Here is a 24,125-nt window from a genome sequence, read left to right as displayed (position 1 = left end):
GAGAAAGAGTAAGATCCTGAATTTGATGAGAAACTGGCAAAATTTTCATCAAAAACTGTGCAACTGAACTGTTTTCTATGCCCAACGCAACTGGCTAGTGTCCCACCTGCGTTGAAGGTCAAACTGCCTTCATGCAGCTTGACATTCGACGCAGGTTTCGAATGGACTACCTGCGCTGATGGCAGAGCGCCCTAACAAAACCCCAGGGGCTCAGGGGAGCAGGAAAACGGGCACAGAATGGAAAAAGGAAACCATGAAAAGAAAGAGCTAAGGTTTAGCTCCTACCTGGTCCAGACGGCGCCGAAAATCGTCCGCAGAATCTCCTGGAATCAGCTGATGAAAATCAAGGGGGAAGAGGCACCTCCAAAGCTCCAACAAACCAAGTTCAAATGAAATGGTAAAATGAGAGGTAAAAACACCTTTTAATTGCTTTTTACGTAGTTCAAAGTGAAATATTAGGGTTCTAATCTCATTTTTGAGCAAATGTTATTCATTTCTAACTAGTTTGATGCAGTAATTGAGGATACAGTACTATCTTTGAAAAGGGCAAAGCTAGTCATGGTAAAAAATAAAAAATTTGACCATATAATATCGAGCAGTTTTAGTACACAGTTCATGCTCGTTAAAAAATAAATGCAAGATTCGAGCAGTTTTAGCACACAGTTCATGCTCGTTAAAAAATAAACGCAAGATTCGAGCAGTTTTAGCACATAGTTCATGCTCGTTAAAAAATAAACGCAAGATCCGAGCAGTTTTAGCACATAGTTCATGCTCGTTAAAAAATAAACATAAGACCGAGCAAATGTTTCCACCCGCGTTTAAGCTCGTTAAAAAATGAACTACCCGGTAAATAACCCCAGTGAATGTAATATCATCAGCCATCAAAGCCTTAGTCGTGTTTGCACCATCACCTCCACTTTTCATTTGGCCGATCATTCACCTCCATATGATTGTTTACCCATTTTGAGGAACAACTGCGAAGAATGATTTCACCTAGCCATCCTTGTGACACTGCCGTGATTGGAAAATTCCAACCTGTACCTGGAATCAACTGCTAACCCTGTTTATCACTCGTTCCTCAAAAGACGAGTCTCCTTTAAGCTCTTTTCATCTGACTCGTAAAAAATGAAAAGATTGTCGAGTCCTTGGCCTTCTAGCTCGTTAAAGGGACAGGAAGTGCTATCCCTCCTCTCGATTTTAATCTTTTTGGACCTGAGGGATTATTGCACAAAAATATCGAGCGCTTGTTTTATTCGGCTCATTAAAACTATCGAAAACTCATCCCTTCTGTATTGTTTTATACTTTTTCGGACTTAAGGGATTAGATGACGAAAAAGGACTTTTGGAGTTAACTTTATGTACCTTTTCAGACTCTCTAAAAACGAAAAGGATCGAGTTATCCTTGTCGTTAGACTCGTTAAAATCATTAAATAGCGACAAACTTGTCTTTAGACGAGAACGAGTTTCACTATCGCTAGGCTCGTTAAAACATAGCGATGGGCTTGCCCGAAGGGCAGGTTATAGAACAAGCATATGTTATCCTCCTCAAGCTTGACAAAAATAAAGAGGTACTGGTCAGCAATGACTGGGGAAAAATTGGGAGAAACTAAAGAAAACTTTGATGGTAGCAAGTCGCTCTTGAACATGACACTTTTCCTCCGTACCACAATCGGGTTGGGTTGTTTCATTCACCGGTCACATCCATGGTCTCGCCACACCATCCATATTTGGGGTAATGCTACCAATCCATCGCATCCGTGTCGCCATATGTTCAAGAGAAGTCGTTCAGAAAAGTCAACCATGTCCCATCCACTGCCATACATTATCCTTCATCCTTTCATGACCGCCACCCTGAATCATATGTCACAGATCGTTTTCACCTCCATTAAAATCATTAACTCCGTTCCGTGTCACTGATGTGGGATTCATTAAGGCCCTCCTTTGACGGATCACTTCTTGTCGACATCAGCTCATTATCCAAGAAGTTGATCTAGGAACAATCCCTTCAGTACTTTGAAGCTTGCATGCCTCAATGGCAAGTTTCTCACTTCCGGCGACAGGTATACGTCAATGACCTTCGACCGAAAGATTTTGCGTGGTGTTCGACGCCAAGTCCTTTATTCACACCACGTGAATTGTACTGCAGTACCTTGAGGGTCATTATCATTATCGATGATTCCTCTCGCGCTTGTTAACGGTTTACATCATTGACCGGTAATCAAGCGATGTCTTTCCATGTTCGACTTCAGAACATTTCTCACATGGATCGACTTGTACTTAGAGTGAAGATCGAACGAGTTTGAAGACCCCGGATCTAGTTTCATCCATCCGGGCTGCGATATATATTCAGGAAAGATAAAGAAATTGACATGTACATCATTGCAGCAGATAATCATCCTACGAAAAGGATGATAGTTTCATAAAAAATTATCAGTCTACCATCAGACGATTGTCTGTTCTATGTACAGAAAAATGAATTTATAAAGCTAAGCATGGGAATGCCCGCCTCAGCTAGATCATGAAAGCAGTATGAAAAATAATGTATTGTATTGTATCTTATTACAGGTCTCCTCCCAGCATTGGATGAACTTCGGATCCCCCTGATAAAGCATTTCACCCGATAAACAGCCTCATACTTTAGGGGTCAACTGTTATAGACATTTTTGTGCCTTACAGCATTGAGCATGAAATGTCCATAATCTAAGGGATCCAAAGTCCCTAAACATGTTGTTCCTACCCCTAGAGGAACAAGGCTAACAAACCACAACAATTCACAGAAGTTCTCCACCAAAAAACTGCTCAAAACAAGTCAAATCAGGATCATTTCAGTGGCTACACTAGCTATTTGCGCTGAATGTCAAAGCCAACACTGGCTACCTGCGTTGAATGTCAAATGGAACACTGGCTACCTGCGCTGAACGAGAGTGGACATGTGGCAAGCTCATTTCTCAAGGTGTCAAAACTCAGGAAGCTTCCAAAATGACACTTGCCTCAGGGAATTCGACTGGTGATGAGTAAGAGGTTCCAAATCTCCAAGGGGAAGCAAGAACCTCCAAGTGGAATCAAGAACTGACAGAGGGAGAGGACACTAGTTAGATCTCAAGCTGACTCATCCTCTCTCCAAACATCTATATATGGATCTCTCCTCCATGAGATCTAGAGGCTGGAATTTTGTTATTGCAAAGAATTGCTGTTGGTTTGAGATTGGAATCATTGGGTGCTTAATGCTTTGAAGGGGGTGAAGATAGGAATTCCATTTGCTGGGAAGGAGATGCTGGATTGGAGCCCTCTGGGTTGTATCTCTTCCTGAACCTTGTTATTCATCAATAAAGCTATCTTGGTTTCTCCTATATGCTGATGTATTCTTGATGTATGATTGCATTAGTGTATTTGGTTTATTTCTAATTACGCCGTAAGGCGTTTCCCTCTGAGAACACTCCCCCGAAATGCCACTCTGTCACCTTTAGCACCCTTTGATCAATTTTTAGACGATTCAAAAAATTTTAACCATTAGATCTCATCACCGCTCCAACTGCTTCATCTATGAAAAGCATCCCAATCGATGCAGCCCGTTTGCGTTTAAACGCAAACGCTTCTCTGCCCATCCAGTTCACTGTGCTGAGAGTACGGGTTACTGCTGGCCTACTTGCCCAAAAGAGGATGATGCTGGTGGCCATCGAGTTTGAAGAGGTAATATTTGTCAGGACAGGATTTGATTTTGGGTTATTCCATCTCACCTGATTCGAGCCACTAATAACTTGATGCATGGGTTTCTGGTACAGACAGTCTTCGACATTCGAGAGCTTATTTATCTCGAGTAATCTTGAAAATATTGTGAGTAATACATAGGCTCATCATTAAAGAGTTTTTATTTTCTTTTAACTCATTCTTCATGCATCTACAGGTATCAGACTTTGCAGAAGTCCTTTCCTTATGGTTGTGCTGGGTTTGGATGAGTCCTCTTACTCAGGGTTGCCACTTTCTGATTTCTAGGTTGGTCTCATTACCAAACTTTAGGGCGGTCTATCTTGCTTGAATGCTTTCGGGAACAAGGTGTCTATGTTTGTAATCATTCTATCGAATGGGATTCTGGTTTTTCTGGGTGGAAATGTAAATTTAAGTCGAGGCTTCAAGCTAGACTTAGTCTGACTTTTGTTATTTTGATTGAACAAGGGTTTTGTTTAATGGGCAACTAAGTGGTTCCAAAATGTGCCATGGCATAAACCCGTGTAGCTCCGACTTCACCGAGCGTGCGTTTCCCTCTGAGAACACTCCCCCGAAATGCCACTCTGTCACCTTTAGCACCCTTTGATCAATTGTTAGAGGATTCAAAAAATTTTAACCATTAGATCTCATCACCCAGAACGTCGGATTTCTGAAAACATGATCAGAATGTGCAGAAATGAGACTCACCAGAAAAACAGGGCTAACCAAAAATAGGGCAAACTAAGTGCCCCATGTCAAATGCTGATAAATGGATGTGGATGGCACGGACTTATTTTAATATTCTTCGGAAGCCCAAGTTCATGTATCTCGTTCTTTAAAGTGCCTAAGCGTGCAACATTAGTTACAATTCCCTTCTGGAATCATTAAACCACTTTCTTTTTTTTCAACAATATTCAAGCACTTTCCTTCTGTGTTGGAAACACCATTCAGAAAATTCCAGAGAGGCATCCCAAGCTATTGGACCTCAAATATTTTACTCAAAAGAGGTCATAGAGCCTTAATGTTACATATCAAAATAGCATACTGGAAGTGGAAGCTTGTGCAATAGTTTTCACTTTCTGAGCAACACTTTTCACAACTAAGCCTCTCTCTATCATCCCATTCCAGAACACCTCAGGTCTGCCATCCATCTCTAGAGAATACTTATCAAATACATAAAATGTTTTAAGATTGATCAGAATCCTTTTTGAAGCCATTTCTTCGCAAAGTTCTGAAGCTTTATTTAGCTCACCTGCTCCCAAGTATGCATAAATAAGAGTAGTATAAACAAGGGCATCACCAACAAGACCCCTCCTAGACATTTTATTGAATGCTTTTTCGGCACTTCTCAGCTTGGCTTTCCTGCACAAACCTCGAATGATGCTACTATAGAGAAAAACATCTTCAGATAAACCTCTTTTGACAAATTCATCAGGCAGCTTCAGGGCTTCCTCTTCATTGTGTTGGACACAATAACCATCAATTAGCCATGAGTACACACTAAAATTAGGCATAAAACCTGCACTCAACAGACAACAAACTGATTTATTAATATACAATGTTCAGTATTGCAACAGGCCCATTTCTCACAAACGGAAATGGATACTTACTTGGAACAACTGAAGCGAACGCCTTCTGCAAATTTCTTCAACACATCAACCAGAGAGTTTCAAAGATATGAGCTCTGATTACACACACACACTCACAAACTCACTAAGCACTCACAACTCACGATGCCTAAACTATGAGAGAGTTCTCTCTTAAATAACCTAACAAACGAATCTAGCTGACCTAATGCATGACATAAAAGTAGAAATAATTGAGGGTCCTGTCAGTATCTTATTCCACTGACGGTGTCTACTCAACTTTTTCTTTTGTACAAAGATTCGTCACAACATGTGACCAACAGTGTCACATTGCTGACAAAGAGATTCGTTACCAAGAACCTTTCGGGCTTCTATCGCTATCATATCCCATCTCGGAATCTGACGGAGTCTTGACTCTATCCCAATGGTACGATAAATGAGATAAAGTATCTTGAGGATCTTTCCAGGAAGATGTAAGCCATGATAGATATTTTTTTTCCCAGGTAGGGTCATTTTGTTCTTGAGCATCTTGATAAATATCCACATATACGGTTTCTTTTTCGCTATTCACTTTAGCTTTTCCTTTTGGATCGTGGATTGTAATGGAGGAATCTTCTTTTTGTGGAGCATGTGAACTCTGACCTGTGTCATAAGTAAATCTGATCGAATCTGCAGACTTCTTTAAACTTTTAGATGGAAAGAGATAATCATCTTTATTCCATCGGTTCACATATGCAAAGGGATCGATTTCAATTCCAAGGAAATTATCTTTCTTGCTATTTCTGAAATCTGGCAAAGACTGTACAGCCAGTTCAACCCCATCTAATAACTCCCATTTAAAAATCTGAAACATACTTACAGATTGTTCAATACTCGATTGAACCCATAATTTACATTGATGACTAAGATTTCCTTGTTCTTGCCATCCTATTTCAAACACCATTGAAGAACAGACACGATTAGAGAGAAGTAGATTGATCAAGCAAACCGCATCTTCGGACCATGAACAAGAATATACATTAATAGTAATAACAGCCTTCTGATTAACTATTAATCGAAATACTCGTTGTTTTCCTTGCAGAAGTTCGAGGGTTTTTATCAGTGATAGTTTCTCCGGTAGTTTTAACGAATGAAAATCTTGAAGCCATAATGAAATCTTTTTAATCTGATCTGGATCTTCAGCTAATGTAGATTTCATAATACTATCCTTTCCGTAAAGCTGTGAAAAAGGATTTGGTTCAATAGCATTACGGAATTCCATATTCTGATAATCCCAAGGTTCTGTAAATGTTCTTAAATACTGCAAGGTCCTTAATACACATTGAGAAGCTCTGACTTGGAGTTTCTTCTGACACTTACCATCTCTTATCTCCCAATCAGCAAAAGACTGAAACATCTCAAATTGAGGGAAAGAATCAGTATTAACAAAAGCTTCAGTATTTTGTTGGAGATATGCTGCTTCAATCTCTTCAAATAAATCTGGAATTTTGAGAGATTTCAAAAAGTGTTCAACAAGACCATTCATATTTACCTCCTCCAGTTCTAACATTTTAGAAGAAATATACATAGAAATAGAAAACTCAATTGCACCAATAATCTGATAATAATTCAGAGTTTTCAGAGTTTGAATCATATCTGGAGTATAATGACTGAGCCAAGTGTCATCGAGCTGTTGAAAATAGAGCTTAACCTGTAAATTTGGTAGAGGATAAACCTTTACCAATTCTTCATTGAGATTTAGAAAAACGCCAACATTTTTATGTTGCCAAGCTTGACATCTTTGTATCCACTGATTTCTTCTTAGTCGGAGACCAATTATCTTCTTGATTTGATCAGTGACATCGGATAACAAATATTCTAAAATCTTAAAACGCTGTACAAAAGTTTCAAAAGAATCATCAGCAGGACTGGTTCCTGCAATGGTGAAAAGACTTTCACTATGTACATGTACCTTGTTCATTTCTCTGGTTAAGGCATCAGGTAAATAATTAGAATTTCCAGGAATCCATTCAACATCAAATTCATACATCTGAAACCACATTTGCCATGCTAATAATCGCCCATGAGCTAATTGCTGAGATATCTTGGCATTCAAGAAATACTTGAAATTCATTGAGTCAGTTCGAATCAAGAATTTTGAAGGTGCCAAATAAATTTCGAACTTTTGAATTCCATTGAATATTGCAAGGGTTTCTTTTTCAGCAGGAAAATAACCTTTCTGATGTTTAGAGAATTCACCTGAAGCATAGGCACATAGAACTTCTTCAACATTTTCTCCTTCTTGCCTTCTCTCAAAAAGAGTAGCCGCCCAAAAATTGTCGGAAGCATCAGTCTGTAAGATGAGAAAACCAGTACCAGGCGGTTTTAAAGTAGGTAATGTTTGGCATTCTTGTTTCAATAATTGAACCGCTTGAGTAGCTTCATCAGACCAACCACCATTAATAAATTCTCGAATAGGAGAAGTCTTTTCAGAAAGATTGGGAATATATTTATGAACATAATTGAGAATTCCCAAAAATCGCTGAATCATTGGCTTATCTTGTAATTGATCAGGAAATTCAGATAATTTCTGTAAAACATGAGGCTGCATCTGAATTTTACCTTGGCGAACGGTGATGCCGAGAAAATCAATACTGTCTTGAAATAAAACCATTTTCTTCTCAGATAAGACTAAACCATGATTACGGGCTTCGTCAAGAAATATTTGGAGATGCTTCAAATGAGAGGCGAGATCTGGACTAAATACAAGGATATCATCAATATATACAACAATAAAATCGTATGAACCAAAAATATGATCCATTCGACGCTGAAAGAATGCAGGAGCATTTTTGAGACCAAATGGCACAACTCGCCATTGAAAGAACCCGGCAGGACATGTAAATGCAGTTTCTGGACGATCTTCTTCTGCAATTTGAATCTGATAATATCCTGATTTCATATCAAATTTGCTGAATATCTTACTGCCATGAATTTTCTGCATGATTGTTTCTTGTCGAGGCATGGGATAATTAAAGCTCTTAGTTATAGCATTTAAAGGCTTATAATTAATCACCATCCTATCTTTACCACGAACAATCTCAGAATGATTGCGAACTAGAAATGCAGAACAGGAATAATGAGATTCACTTACTTCAATCAAATTAAGATCTAGCAATTCTTGAATCTGTTTGCGCATTTCTTTTTCTTCATCAGGAGTACAGGGTATCAATTTGCCAGTCACTCCATTGTCATGCAGAGTGATAATTTCTTGTTTCGGGCTCTGAGTTGTCCAAAAAGCTTGAGGATTAGTAGAACAACATTTTAGCAATTCCTCAAATATCTGAATTTGTTCAGGAGACCAATTAGGATCCCTATTGGCCTTTTGGGTAGGTTGAGCTTTGGCTTCATAAATCTTTAACACTTCTTCCCAATCATGAGATTCTTTTCTCTGTTTGGGTTGCCTTTTTAAACCTACCTTTTTCTGACTCTGATCTTTTCGGGCTTCAGAATTAGCCATAGTTAACCTGGGGACTGAGACTGCTTTCTTCTTGATGTTACAAATGATTTTATCATTACTGATCGTAACAGGCAACACTGAATTAATGAACGGCATTCCCAGAAATAAACTTGCTGAGTTATCATAATGCTGAATAGCTGAAATCTTAATTATATTCCCCCCAAGTTTCATTGAAATGTTATCAACATAATGAGTCAGATTAACAGAACCACCAATGGTTTCAGATCTAAGGATATTCTGTAAGGGCTTCCATAATCCTTTAAACAGTGACGGTCTAGCAAGATTATTGGAGCCACCGGTATCAATAAAAGCATCAACAGAAATCCATTCACCACGTACTTGAACTTCAACAGGAATATACAACAGATCACTAGTTCTGACAATCTTTTTCATAAAGGCTTGTTCATCAACAGAACTAGGTTTAGGGAGGAGAGAGGAAGATGATGCAACTGTCTTCGGATAAGGACATAAAGAATTCTGAACGGACTGAGGTTTAACGGATAAGAAGTTTGGCAAAGAATTCTTGGTGTCAACAGTTGTAGTAGTTGTGACAGAGGTATCAGAATACTCTTCTGTATCATCTTCTTCAAAAACAACAGAATCACTATCATCACTTAAGTGATCCTCATAAACATCGGAATCAAAATCAGAATCTTGATAAGCAAGATTCATTTTATTACTAATATCAGGCAGAGACTCAGTATCAGAAAGAGAAGCATCAGTCAAAATATATACATCTGAAACTTCATCATCAGAATCAACAACTGACCAGTCATCTGCAAATTCTTCAATATCAAAACAGGCTTTTAGTTTGTTAGAGGAACTCTTGGGACATTTGCGTGCAAAGTGTCCTTCTTGCTTACAGATAAAGCAAGCATTATCCTTCTTTTGTTGTTTCCTCTTTTTCACATACCTAAATTTACGGAATGGTCGTTTAGGATTGATAACTCTCTTAGGTCTGTATTTACCATATCTTTTTTATTTCCTTTTCCGGAAAGGAGTCCAGGGTAAAACAGAACGACACACATTCAAATTAGGAGAAATATCATGAACCTGTTTCTGCCAGCACAAATATTTTACTTTCTCTTGGCTTCTGAATAGGAGATCGATCCAATAGATTTGTTCTATCTTTTTGCCTTGGACTTCAATATCTTTCATTATCATATCCCCTATATTTCCCGGTAATTTAGAAAGAAAAGCAATCTTCTGAGTATGATCATTAACAAGATTTGCTTTATAGATTTTACCCATAAATTCAGATCCAAACTGATCTAAATCTTTTAAATCTGTTAATTGCATGCGGGTTAAATCTGTAATGATTGTTTTCTTTTCATCTTGAGGCTCGGGAACAAATTGAGTTAACAAGAGAACTTCTAAAGTGGCTAAGCCTAAAGCTGCCACATTGTTTCTTTCTTCTTGAGAAGCGCCCATCCACCAATCCCAAACAATTCCGGCCATTCGTTTCTCCGCCAGCAAGAAAATGGAAAAATTATCCAATTTTGACACAACTTGCATTTGATATAGTGCACCTATCCAAATCCGGATAGATTCTGCTGGATTAGATGACTTATCTAAATCTAAAACATATCCAGAGGAATTAGTATGAAAGAGATCTTCTTCAACTCTAGGATATTTAGGGTCTTTATGCAGATTTGCTTTCTGCAGGGATGGCATAAAGACCCTGAACATTGGACTCCTCCTGCTCTAAATTCTACTGATATCTATAAGCTACCTATGACTTTCCTGTTCAAGAAGAAAAACTTTCTGAAAGAGGTAGAAATCACTATTAAGATATCTGGACCTTCTGTGCAAATCCTTGCTTTGAATTTATTCTCTGATGATGAAATTAAGAAATTTCGGCAGTATGTAAAAGATGGAAAGTATTTCTATCTTCATTTTGGGGGGATAAGGATTGGATTAGCTCCACTGTTTCGTCATGGAATTAATACTCCCTGTATTGCTGAACTGTTTGATACCCGTCATCAAAATTATGAACATGCTAGGATTGGTACTATTCAAGGAAACCTTGCTACTGGTTGTCAATATGGAACCATTTATCCTGACTATGCTATTAATCTGAATGATGTCCATCTGAAAGATTGTTGGAAATTATTGTCTGGTGTCCAAGGGTTAACCATGGCTGAAGAAAGTGAATACCTGTCTATAATTGGACAAGCTTCTTTTCAATTGACTAATACAGCACATCCTAAACTTAAACAGCCTGTCTTAAAGGATTGTGTTACAGTTGGTTTGTCTAATGCTCAAGTTGAAGGTGTTCTATATGATCCTACTGAGTTACCTGGAAACTGGTATTTCCAATACAAGTCAATAGTTGATACTAAACAACCTCAATCCAAATTGAAAAGAGTAACTATTGATAATGGACAAGTCAAGTTGATTCCTCCAAGACCAGTAATTCCTCGACCTGTCTCTAAGCCAAAGAGATATGTGTTTCCTATGATTCCAAATGAAGTTCCTTCAAGTAGTCAAGTTCCTGCTACTATTCCCGAAGAAGAAAGTTTAGGTGAACCTTCTCTGTCACCTAATGAGTTGTATATACCTGAGTATAAACCATTTCTACCCACTGTAAATAAAATGCATCATATGCGTACTTCTTTTGCTCCTGTTGAAGAATGGCAATATGCCAATCATAGATTTGTTAAAGGTGGCAAATGGCCTCCTCGAACAAAGTTCTGTACTACTTCCTCCTCTTCTAGACAGCCACCAAACCGAGCAGATTGTGCTCCTTTGATAGAACACAATTCTCAGAATACAAATGATCTAGATCAAACTTATCAGATTGGGAATTATCTAACTACTTGGTGCGCACATGCTGAAGAAGTCTTAGATGATTTGGGTTCTCAAAGTGATTTGATTTTAGCCAATCTTAAACTTCTTCATGATTTTCGTTTTCAACAGACTCGGACTCAGTCGACCGTGACGAGACTTCAGTAATGACTTTTCTGTCTATGGATGAGAATGATCGCAACAGATTGGCCATATTTAATCTATAACAGAAATAGACTAATGAAAGCTTTTATCTACTCGGTCCAATGATCAACAGAGTGACCTTTCAAAGGCTAGCTGGCTTTCAATAGAATTCTGTCTACAGATTAGTGAGTTAGGATCTACAACTTGGCTCTGATGCCATAAAACGATGTATGGTCTAGGAACTTACTTGGAACAACTGAAGCGAACGCCTTCTGCAAATTTCTTCAACACATCAACCAGAGATTTGCACGGACTTTTGCGAACTCCTGTCGCTTCTCAAACGTGCCTTACTATCTCTCACACGATGCTCTTAAAAGAAACAGTCCTCAGACTGGCGGCCCAGCAGGCTTCAGTATTAATTCAAAGTAAAATTACACACCATAGAAACTCAAAGATATGAGCTCTGATTACACACACACACTCACAAACTCACTAAGCACTCACAACTCACGATGCCTAAACTATGAGAGAGTTCTCTCTTAAATAACCTAACAAACGAATCTAGCTGACCTAATGCATGACATAAAAGTAGAAATAATTGAGGGTCTTGTCAGTATCTTATTCCACTGACGGTGTCTACTCAACTTTTTCTTTTGTACAAAGATTCGTCACAACATGTGACCAACAGTGTCACATTGCTGACAAAGAGATTCGTTACCAAGAACCTTTCGGGCTTCTATCGCTATCATATCCCATCTCGGAATCTGACGGAGTCTTGACTCTATCCCAATGGTACGATAAATGAGATAAAGTATCTTGAGGATCTTTCCAGGAAGATGTAAGCCATGATAGATATTCTTTTTCCCAGGTAGGGTCATTTTGTTCTTGAGCATCTTGATAAATATCCACATATACGGTTTCTTTTTCGCTATTCACTTTAGCTTTTCCTTTTGGATCGTGGATTGTAATGGAGGAATCTTCTTTTTGTGGAGCATGTGAACTCTGACCTGTGTCATAAGTAAATCTGATCGAATCTGCAGACTTCTTTAAACTTTTAGATGGAAAGAGATAATCATCTTTATTCCATCGGTTCACATATGCAAAGGGATCGATTTCAATTCCAAGGAAATTATCTTTCTTGCTATTTCTGAAATCTGGCAAAGACTGTACAGCCAGTTCAACCCCATCTAATAACTCCCATTTAAAAATCTGAAACATACTTACAGATTGTTCAATACTCGATTGAACCCATAATTTACATTGATGACTAAGATTTCCTTGTTCTTGCCATCCTATTTCAAACACCATTGAAGAACAGACACGATTAGAGAGAAGTAGATTGATCAAGCAAACCGCATCTTCGGACCATGAACAAGAATATACATTAATAGTAATAACAACCTTCTGATTAACTATTAATCGAAATACTCGTTGTTTTCCTTGCAGAAGTTCGAGGGTTTTTATCAGTGATAGTTTCTCCGGTAGTTTTAACGAATGAAAATCTTGAAGCCATAATGAAATCTTTTTAATCTGATCTGGATCTTCAGCTAATGTAGATTTCATAATACTATCCTTTCCGTAAAGCTGTGAAAAAGGATTTGGTTCAATAGCATTACGGAATTCCATATTCTGATAATCCCAAGGTTCTGTAAATGTTCTTAAATACTGCAAGGTCCTTAATACACATTGAGAAGCTCTGACTTGGAGTTTCTTCTGACACTTACCATCTCTTATCTCCCAATCAGCAAAAGACTGAAACATCTCAAATTGAGGGAAAGAATCAGTATTAACAAAAGCTTCAGTATTTTGTTGGAGATATGCTGCTTCAATCTCTTCAAATAAATCTGGAATTTTGAGAGATTTCAAAAAGCGTTCAACAAGACCATTCATATTTACCTCCTCCAGTTCTAACATTTTAGAAGAAATATACATAGAAATAGAAAACTCAATTGCACCAATAATCTGATAATAATTCAGAGTTTTCAGAGTTTGAATCATATCTGGAGTATAATGACTGAGCCAAGTGTCATCGAGCTGTTGAAAATAGAGCTTAACCTGTAAATTTGGTAGAGGATAAACCTTTACCAATTCTTCATTGAGATTTAGAAAAACGCCAACATTTTTATGTTGCCAAGCTTGACATCTTTGTATCCACTGATTTCTTCTTAGTCGGAGACCAATTATCTTCTTGATTTGATCAGTGACATCGGATAACAAATATTCTAAAATCTTAAAACGCTGTACAAAAGTTTCAAAAGAATCATCAGCAGGACTGGTTCCTGCAATGGTGAAAAGACTTTCACTATGTACATGTACCTTGTTCATTTCTCTGGTTAAGGCATCAGGTAAATAATTAGAATTTCCAGGAATCCATTCAACATCAAATTCATACATCTGAAACCACATTTGCCATGCTAATAATCGCCCACGAGCTAATTGCTGAGATATCTTGGCATTCAAGAAATACTTGACATTCATTGAGTCAGTTCGAATCAAGAATTTTGAAGGTGCCAAATAAATTTCGAACTTTTGAATTCCATTGAATATTGCAAGGGTTTCTTTTTCAGCAGGAAAATAACCTTTCTGATGTTTAGAGAATTCACCTGAAGCATAGGCACATAGAACTTCTTCAACATTTTCTCCTTCTTGCCTTCTCTCAAAAAGAGTAGCCGCCCAAAAATTGTCGGAAGCATCAGTCTGTAAGATGAGAAAACCAGTACCAGGCGGTTTTAAAGTAGGTAATGTTTGGCTTTCTTGTTTCAATAATTGAACCGCTTGAGTAGCTTCATCAGACCAACCACCATTAATAAATTCTCGAATAGGAGAAGTCTTTTCAGAAAGATTGGGAATATATTTATGAACATAATTGAGAATTCCCAAAAATCGCTGAATCATTGGCTTATCTTGTAATTGATCAGGAAATTCAGATAATTTCTGTAAAACATGAGGCTGCATCTGAATTTTACCTTGGCGAACGGTGATGCCGAGAAAATCAATACTGTCTTGAAATAAAACCATTTTCTTCTCAGATAAGACTAAACCATGATTACGGGCTTCGTCAAGAAATATTTGGAGATGCTTCAAATGAGAGGCGAGATCTGGACTAAATACAAGGATATCATCAATATATACAACAATAAAATCGTATGAACCAAAAATATGATCCATTCGACGCTGAAAGAATGCAGGAGCATTTTTGAGACCAAATGGCACAACTCGCCATTGAAAGAACCCGGCAGGACATGTAAATGCAGTTTTTGGACGATCTTCTTCTGCAATTTGAATCTGATAATATCCTGATTTCATATCAAATTTGATGAATATCTTACTGCCATGAATTTTCTGCATGATTGTTTCTTGTCGAGGCATGGGATAATTAAAGCTCTTAGTTATAGCATTTAAAGGCTTATAATTAATCACCATCCTATCTTTACCACGAACAATCTCAGAATGATTGCGAACTAGAAATGCAGAACAGGAATAATGAGATTCACTTACTTCAATCAAATTAAGATCTAGCAATTCTTGAATCTGTTTGCGCATTTCTTTTTCTTCATCAGGAGTACAGGGTATCAATTTGCCAGTCACTCCATTGTCATGCAGAGTGATAATTTCTTGTTTCGGGCTCTGAGTTGTCCAAAAAGCTTGAGGATTAGTAGAACAACATTTTAGCAATTCCTCAAATATCTGAATTTGTTCAGGAGACCAATTAGGATCCCTATTGGCCTTTTGGGTAGGTTGAGCTTTGGCTTCATAAATCTTTAACACTTCTTCCCAATCATGAGATTCTTTTCTCTATTTGGGTTGCCTTTTTAAACCTACCTTTTTCTGACTCTGATCTTTTCGGGCTTCAGAATTAGCCATAGTTAACCTGGGGACTGAGACTGCTTTCTTCTTGATGTTACAAATGATTTTATCATTACTGATCGTAACAGGCAACACTGAATTAATGAACGGCATTCCCAGAAATAAACTTGCTGAGTTATCATAATGCTGAATAGCTGAAATCTTAATTATATTCCCCCCAAGTTTCATTGAAATGTTATCAACATAATGAGTCAGATTAACAGAACCACCAATGGTTTCAGATCTAAGGATATTCTGTAAGGGCTTCCATAATCCTTTAAACAGTGACGGTCTAGCAAGATTATTGGAGCCACCGGTATCAATAAAAGCATCAACAGAAATCCATTCACCACGTACTTGAACTTCAACAGGAATATACAACAGATCACTAGTTCTGACAATCTTTTTCATAAAGGCTTGTTCATCAACAGAACTAGGTTTAGGGAGGAGAGAGGAAGATGATGCAACTGTCTTCGGATAAGGACATAAAGAATTCTGAACGGACTGAGGTTTAACGGATAAGAAGTTTGGCAAAGAATTCTTGGTGTCAACAGTTGTAGTAGTTGTGACAGAGGTATCAGAATACTCTTCTGTATCATCTTCTTCAAAAACAACAGAATCACTATCATCACTTAAGTGATCCTCATAAACATCGGAATCAAAATCAGAATCTTGATAAGCAAGATTCATTTTATTACTAATATCAGGCAGAGACTCAGTATCAGAAAGAGAAGCATCAGTCAAAATATATACATCTGAAACTTCATCATCAGAATCAACAACTGACCAGTCATCTGCAAATTCTTCAATATCAAAACAGGCTTTTAGTTTGTTAGAGGAACTCTTGGGACATTTGCGTGCAAAGTGTCCTTCTTGCTTACAGATAAAGCAAGCATTATCCTTCTTTTGTTGTTTCCTCTTTTTCACATACCTAAATTTACGGAATGGTCGTTTAGGATTGATAACTCTCTTAGGTCTGTATTTACCATATCTTTTTGATTTCCTTTTCCGGAAAGGAGTCCAGGGTAAAACAGAACGACACACATTCAAATTAGGAGAAATATCATGAACCTGTTTCTGCCAGCACAAATATTTTACTTTCTCTTGGCTTCTGAATAGGAGATCGATCCAATAGATTTGTTCTATCTTTTTGCCTTGGACTTCAATATCTTTCATTATCATATCCCCTATATTTCCCGGTAATTTAGAAAGAAAAGCAATCTTCTGAGTATGATCATTAACAAGATTTGCTTTATAGATTTTACCCATAAATTCAGATCCAAACTGATCTAAATCTTTTAAATCTGTTAATTGCATGCGGGTTAAATCTGTAATGATTGTTTTCTTTTCATCTTGAGGCTCGGGAACAAATTGAGTTAACAAGAGAACTTCTAAAGTGGCTAAGCCTAAAGCTGCCACATTGTTTCTTTATTCTTGAGAAGCGCCCATCCACCAATCCCAAACAATTCCGGCCATTCGTTTCTCCGCCAGCAAGAAAATGGAAAAATTATCCAATTTTGACACAACTTGCATTTGATATAGTGCACCTATCCAAATCCGGATAGATTCTGCTGGATTAGATGACTTATCTAAATCTAAAACATATCCAGAGGAATTAGTATGAAAGAGATCTTCTTCAACTCTAGGATATTTAGGGTCTTTATGCAGATTTGCTTTCTGCAGGGATGGCATAATAAACGATGGAAATAGAGTTGCAGCATTTTCTATTGTAGCCAATTCACCTTTGTTTTTATACAAACTGGAAAATTTTGGAATTGCAGTTTTAGTACTTAATTGGCTATTACTAGATTCAGCAAAATCTGCTGCTTCTTCATGGGAATCACTGGTTTCCCATTTAGGTGGAATTTCCATTGTTTTTACAAACTTTGGAGGCTGTTCTTCTCTTTTCTTCTTCTGTCTTCTTCTTTTCTCTTTCTCTTCTCTACGCTGCTGTTCAGCGGACTGTTCATCATGAAGAAGTTTAAGATTGGCTAAAATCAAATCACTTTGAGAACCCAAATCATCTAAGACTTCTTCAGCATGTGCGCACCAAGTAGTTAGATAATTCCCAATCTGATAAGTTTGATCTAGATCATTTGTATTCTGAGAATTGTGTTCTATCAAAGGAGCACAATCTGCTCGGGTTGGTGGCTGTCTAGAAGAGGAGGAAGTAGTACAGAACTTTGTTCGAGGAGGCCATTTGCCACCTTTAACAAATCTATGATTGGCATATTGCCATTCTTCAACAGGAGCAAAAGAAGTACGCATACGATGCATTTTATTTACAGTGGGTAGAAATGGTTTATACTCAGGTATATACAACTCATTAGGTGACAGAGAAGGTTCACCTAAACTTTCTTCTTCGGGAATAGTAGCAGGAACTTGACTACTTGAAGGAACTTCATTTGGAATCATAGGAAACACATATCTCTTTGGCTTAGAGACAGGTCGAGGAATTACTGGTCTTGGAGGAATCAACTTGACTTGTCCATTATCAATAGTTACTCTTTTCAATTTGGATTGAGGTTGTTTAGTATCAACTATTGACTTGTATTGGAAATACCAGTTTCCAGGTAACTCAGTAGGATCATATAGAACACCTTCAACTTGAGCATTAGACAAACCAACTGTAACACAATCCTTTAAGACAGGCTGTTTAAGTTTAGGATGTGCTGTATTAGTCAATTGAAAAGAAGCTTGTCCAATTATAGACAGGTATTCACTTTCTTCAGCCATGGTTAACCCTTGGACACCAGACAATAATTTCCAACAATCTTTCAGATGGACATCATTCAGACTAATAACATAGTCAGGATAAATGGTTCCATATTGACAACCAGTAGCAAGGTTTCCTTGAATAGTACCAATCCTAGCATGTTCATAATTTTGATGACGGGTATCAAACAGTTCAGCAATACAGGGAGTATTAATTCCATGACGAAACAGTGGAGCTAATCCAATCCTTATCCCCCCAAAATGAAGATAGAAATACTTTCCATCTTTTACATACTGCCGAAATTTCTTAATTTCATCATCAGAGAATAAATTCAAAGCAAGGATTTGCACAGAAGGTCCAGATATCTTAATAGTGATTTCTACCTCTTTCAGAAAGTTTTTCTTCTTGAACAGGAAAGTCATAGGTAGCTTATAGATATCAGTAGAATTTAGAGCAGGAGGAGTCCAATGTTCAGGGTCTTCAACTAATTCATGATTTTCGTTTTCAACAGACTCGGACTCAGTCGACCGTGACGAGACTTCAGTAATGACTTTTCTGTCTATGGATGAGAATGATCGCAACAGATTGGCCATATTTAATCTATAACAGAAATAGACTAATGAAAGCTTTTATCTACTCGGTCCAATGATCAACAGAGTGACCTTTCAAAGGCTAGCTGGCTTTCAATAGAATTCTGTCTACAGATTAGTGAGTTAGGATCTACAACTTGGCTCTGATACCATAACAAATCCTATTGGTGAAGTTGGTCACTGTACATGAAAAAAACCCAGACCTATAGTTGCGGGTAAAAATCAGGATTATAAGAGGAAGTAAAATTCTTTAATTATAAAATCTTGTTGGAAATTACAAACCTGCAATAATCATTTCAAACAGGACATCCTTTGCTTCATCTATTTTCCCAGACTTGCAAAAGCCATGAATAAGAGCCTTGTAAGTATACACATCAAAAACTAGCCCGGTTTGTAACATCTTGTTGCGAAGTTTCCAGGCATCAGCCATGTTACCTCTCTTGCACTGCGAATTGATCAAGGTATTGCATGTAAAGTGATCAGGTTCAAGACCCTTTTCCGCCATTTCATTCAAGAGATCATTTGCTTCTTCCAATTTCCCTTCCTCGCAGAGCTTATGGAGGAGGACATTGTATGTCACCGTTCCTGGCACCAGCCCTTTCCTTATCATTTCATCCCGCAGTCTGAAAGCCTCAGTCAGATTATTTTCTCTGCAATAACCATCAATCAGGGTAGTATATGTTACATTATTTGGAACCAGATCACCCATTTCGTTCAAAATCTTCAATGCATCCCTCAATCTGCCCTCTTTGCAAAACCCGTGTATTAGAGTGTTATATGTTACAATATCGGGTTGAATGCCCTTCTCTAACATCGTGTCTTGGATGCTTAAAGCTTCATAATGCATTCCTTTCTTGGAAAGAAGGGAAATAAGACTATTATATGTGAACAAATCTGGATTGAATCCATGCTTCTTCATCTGATTTACAAGTTCTTCGGCATTTTGCAGATCACCTTGTTTGCAGCAGGCATGGATCATGACATTGAAAGTCCGAGAATCAGCCTCGATCCCTCTACACAACATTTCCCTATAGATTTTCCAGGCCATAGTTGGCAATTTGGCCTTGACTAGACTGTTTAGAAGGATATTACAAGAGTGTACGGTGGGGTTGATTCCATAAGAACCCAACTGATAAAATACTTGGATTGCATCTTGGGTCATTCCGGATTGCGCATATGAATTGATCAGCATACTCAGAACTGCAGAATTGGTGCCCAAATTGCTATAATCATTTATCATAACATCTAAGACTACTGGAGAAGGTAGGAAACCTTTATGGGAAATGGATTGTAACAATGACTGAGCAGTTTTGAACTTATTGCTCTTAGTGAGAATATGGATTATGGTCCAGTAAGGGCGGGTGGCGTGCTGGTAGTGTGGCAAGTAGGCAACCCACTTGAAGAATCTCCATGCCAGGTTTCCATCATGCCTGCCAATCTGCAGAAGGATCTCGCTCATAATGCAGGGATTTAGCCTGGAGGCGATTTGGGCTTTGGACAAACAGTTCCATGTCCCCTCCATAACCACTTTGAAGACATTTTGAATGAATTCTGAATCTGGAATGTTGCCCATGTCCACTTGGGATTCATTTTTAGATAGGGTTTCACTTACTGCACTTGTGGAGTAAAATTTGTTGTTGAGGTGGGTGTTGTAATAAATACTGTGCGGAAGTCTTGTATGGAGTTTTAATTGAATTGCTTTCATTGGTTTCTATGCACCAGGGAACTCCGAACTTGGAAATGTTTAAAAAGTGGAGAAAAACTCATACCCGGTTGGAAGTGTCGTGTACAAACATAAAAAAACACTGGCGTCCAACATCTCAGAGTTCATTTGATTGGTAATGTATACCATACGGCCATCTATGATCATGTTCGTTATACACGCAGTGAAATCGATTTGCCCTACTCGGCTCCACCCTCATTTGATGGTCATCAAGAAGGATGGCTCAAATAAAAATTTTCAATCCTCTCAGCGCTCGTAGATCCGTTCTTGTAAACGGAAAGGGTACTCACTTTATCAACTCCAAATCCACTCCCCCTTACATGTATAAATGCCAGTAAGCGCTGGAACAGTATCTTGGATCCAAAGATATATTTTGAAAAACCCCTGTTCATCTGGTTATCACCACCATATAACTCGATACCAGGGTTGATTTTGTGGTAAAATAATTTAAACTTTTAGACGTTATAAAAAGTACCCGATATATTTTATTAGGTATTTTCAAAGGGAAGTACGGGAAAGAATTGCATTGGAGTAATTTTCAGAAATATTCATCTCAGAGTTAATGAATCAAAACAAATAAGTATTATTTACCTCAAAGTTAATGAATCAAAATAAGCATGTTTATTTCACACTAACCTTTTGAGGCACATGAATTATTAGTTTTACCTCTTCCTAACATTATTCCCTTTTTCTAGCACTATTCCATATAATTGAGTTTTTTTATCGAAAGTTTGAAGAAGAATTGAAAAACAAATTAATCCTATCTGAGAATTTGGGGATTGAGAAACAAATTAATCTTATCTGAGAATTTGGGGTTTGAGGTAACATTGAGAGGTAAGTCCAAATTTATTTTAGAATTTAGGGTTGTAATGAATTTTGAGTCTTTTTATTAGATAAATTGATTAAATAATGAAATAATTAATTTTTTTGTGATACACATTTTTACGCCGTAAGGCGTTTCTCTCTGAAATCAACTCCCCCAATTGCCACCGTGTCCTTGTTTGAGCCATCAGATTAGATGTTAGACGATTGAAACGTTCCAGACCGTTGGATGTAGTTTAGGTTAGTTTTTTATATTTTTTCGGCACAGTTTTTCTCGCTGCTTCAAATCGCCGCACAGTTTTTTTCGCTGCTTCAAATCTCCCTGAGCAGGCAGCGTCTCTGGGCATCCGACTCTAGGAGCTTGGAGCTTGATGAGCTTTTATCTCCAGTGAGGGTTTTGCAGGCAAAGTTTTCAATGGATCTTCAGGGCTTCAAATTTCCTCCATCGGAAGAGAAATCCTGCATCGATCAGAAGAAATTTCCCGCGTTTTATGAAGGAAAATCCCCTTACAGACAGAGGACGGACTGGATTATGAACGAAGATGCCAGATTCAGATCCTCCAACTGTGGAGAGAATGACTTCATTTGTTTTGCATTCCACCCGCGAAGTTTGCTCTGATGCGGCCATTTTCCGCAGTGCTGTTTCGGTGGTCGGTAACTCTGTTTGGGTCCTGTTTGATGGTCTGGCGGTAGATCAGAAATGTTTACAGGTAAAAAGCTTTAGTTTTATCTTTCAGCTGGTTCTCCGCTCTTATTTCTTTGTTCTTCGTGACTGTAGGCGTTCAAGCCCTATCAGATACCCTAATCAGTTTTCCTGTATTTGAAATGCAACGCAGGACGTTGGGACCCCGAGCTGGCTCAACCTGCTTGGTAGGGCGACGTGTCTACAGTGGCGGAGTTTCCTTACGGGTAAGAACTTGCCATAGTTTGAGGGGAAATTTAAAGCGTGGCTCCAATGCGACCCAACGGTGGAGCTTTTGCCAGAGTTTCCTCATCTCCAACTGTGGAGAGAATGACTTCATTTGTTTTGCATTCCACCCGCGAAGGTTGCTCTGATGCGGCCATTTTCCGCAGTGCTGTTTCGGTGGTCGGTAACTCTGTTTGGGTCCTGTTTGATGGTCTGGCGGTGGATCAGAAATGTTTACAGGTAAAAGCTTTGGTTTTATCTTTCAGCTGGTTCTCTGCTCTTATTTCCTTGTTCTGCTCTTATTTCCTTGTTCTTCGTGACTGTAGGCGTTCAAGCCCTATCAGATACCCTAATCAGTTTTCCTGTATTTGAAATGCAACGCAGGACGTTGGGACCCGGAGCTGGCTCAACCTGCTTGGTAGGGCGACGTGTCTACAGTGGCGGAGTTTCCAGTTATGGGTAAGAACTTGCCCTGGTTGGAGGGGAAACTTAAAGCGTGGCTATGGCTCTCTGCATCTATGGGATGCCTGTTTCGTAGCCAAAAAGCTCAATTTAGAAGAGGGTTAGAGCTTTTAATGGGTTTTTTCCCAAATGTAAATAAATTTTGCTATGACAATGTGATTATCATTTCAGATATTACCCAGAGCTTATTCTGCTCTGAAATTATGTAGTTTCCTGTTATTCTCTTTTGTGACGATGAAGGTTTATAGAGCTGTGCCGGTTAATTATTCTGCGGTTTGATATGGCTACCATGGCCAGCAGTCGACGGCACCATTTGCTTAAATTTGTTTTTGAATCTTTGCTAAATATGTATACCCAGTTCGGGGTTTGCGTCTTCGGTTATATCTTCAGAAAATAATGTGATGTATACTCAATTCCTTGCTTACTCGTGTTTGCCCGTATGTTATATCGTTTACATATTTCAAGGAGTTGTCTACGTTATAAAGAGTTATAAATCTTCGATTTGGATATGTGGTATCGGCCAACCTGATCTCCGTTTAATAATTGCAGCTTGTTTACCAGTTACATACGTTTAACATTACCTACTGTATGTTCTTTTCCTTTGTAATTGCGGGGTCTGCTACCCAGTGTCATTATAGCCTGGCCTCCTCAGTTTCCAAGTTTCTTCCGGGAGCTTATGATCCACTCCCAACCTCCAGGGTTCATCATTTTGTGCTGTTATTGCCGCCTATGGAAGATTGGGTCGAGCTGCAGAGGCAGAGAAGATGTTTGAAAAGATGGTTAACGCAGGTGTGGAGCTAGATGTTTTTGTTTATGGTGCCTTGATAAATGCATTTGCTGAAGCTGGATGTGTGGAAGAAGCTGTACGTTACTTTCAAATAATGCAAAACGCTGGTTTTGCAGGGAACTCTGTGGTGTATAGTTCTTTGATTAAGGTTTATAGTAAACGTGGTTTTTTGAAGGAAGCACAAGAAACGTACAAACGCATACAGAAATTGGGTGTTGAACCAGATGCCTTTTTATCAGGCTGTATGCTTGACCTTTATGCTCGCACTGATATGGTGACTGAAGCACAAGAAGTATTCAAAGTCTTGAAGGAAAAGCAACAGGCAAATGAATTTTCTTTTTCCATGATGTTGTCCTTATACAAAAAGAATGGAAGGCTTAATGAAGCCACTGAAATTGCAAAGGAAATGTTAGAATCGGGATTTCTTACTAACGTTCTTTCTTTTAATAGCGTCATTAGCCTGTTCATTGCAGATGGAAGATTGAGAGAGGCTGCTGAAGTTTTTCATCAAATGTTAAAACTAAAGGCTTCACCCAATGAGAATACATACA

At 38.2% G+C, this 24,125-nt stretch overlaps 1 protein-coding gene and 2 long non-coding RNA genes across 3 annotated transcripts; 2 read left to right on the top strand and 1 right to left on the bottom strand.

The window, feature by feature from the left end:
• Positions 1-3,606: 3,606 nt before the first annotated feature.
• On the top strand, positions 3,607-4,276 carry LOC149142482 (uncharacterized). Its single transcript, XR_016264006.1, has 3 exons — positions 3,607-3,690; positions 3,783-3,834; positions 3,905-4,276. It is a non-coding gene; the product is annotated as an uncharacterized LOC149142482 (long non-coding RNA).
• A 381-nt stretch (positions 4,277-4,657) lies between these two features.
• On the bottom strand, positions 4,658-21,014 carry LOC149142481 (uncharacterized). The gene is made up of 2 exons (XM_089448866.1): positions 19,156-21,014; positions 4,658-5,224 (listed from the first exon to the last, which is right to left on the bottom strand). Exons 1-2 carry the CDS (start codon positions 20,576-20,578, stop codon positions 4,737-4,739), a joined length of 1,911 nt encoding a protein of 636 aa, XP_089304992.1. The 5' UTR covers positions 20,579-21,014; the 3' UTR covers positions 4,658-4,736.
• A 655-nt stretch (positions 21,015-21,669) lies between these two features.
• LOC149142480 (uncharacterized) lies at positions 21,670-23,330 on the top strand. The gene is made up of 2 exons (XR_016264809.1): positions 21,670-22,565; positions 22,710-23,330. It is a non-coding gene; the product is annotated as an uncharacterized LOC149142480 (long non-coding RNA).
• Positions 23,331-24,125: the final 795 nt, after the last annotated feature.

Source organism: Pinus tabuliformis, chromosome X (genome assembly GCF_031772625.1).
Source record: "Pinus tabuliformis cultivar Carrire ecotype Pingquan chromosome X, CPIR1, whole genome shotgun sequence".
NCBI classification, from domain to species: Eukaryota; Viridiplantae; Streptophyta; class Pinopsida; order Pinales; family Pinaceae; genus Pinus; species Pinus tabuliformis.
This window is presented reverse-complemented; position numbering and strand designations above follow the sequence as displayed.

Bases quoted from the DNA above. Each gene is read 5' to 3' on its own strand.
- LOC149142481 (XM_089448866.1), bottom strand. From the start codon at position 20,578: ATGAAAGCAATTCAATTAAAACTCCATACAAGACTTCCGCACAGTATT. The intron at 5,225-19,155 runs GTTTGTAATTTC...TGTTGAGTGCAG, and splicing joins GTTTGAAATGATTATTGCAG to GTTTTATGCCTAATTTTAGT.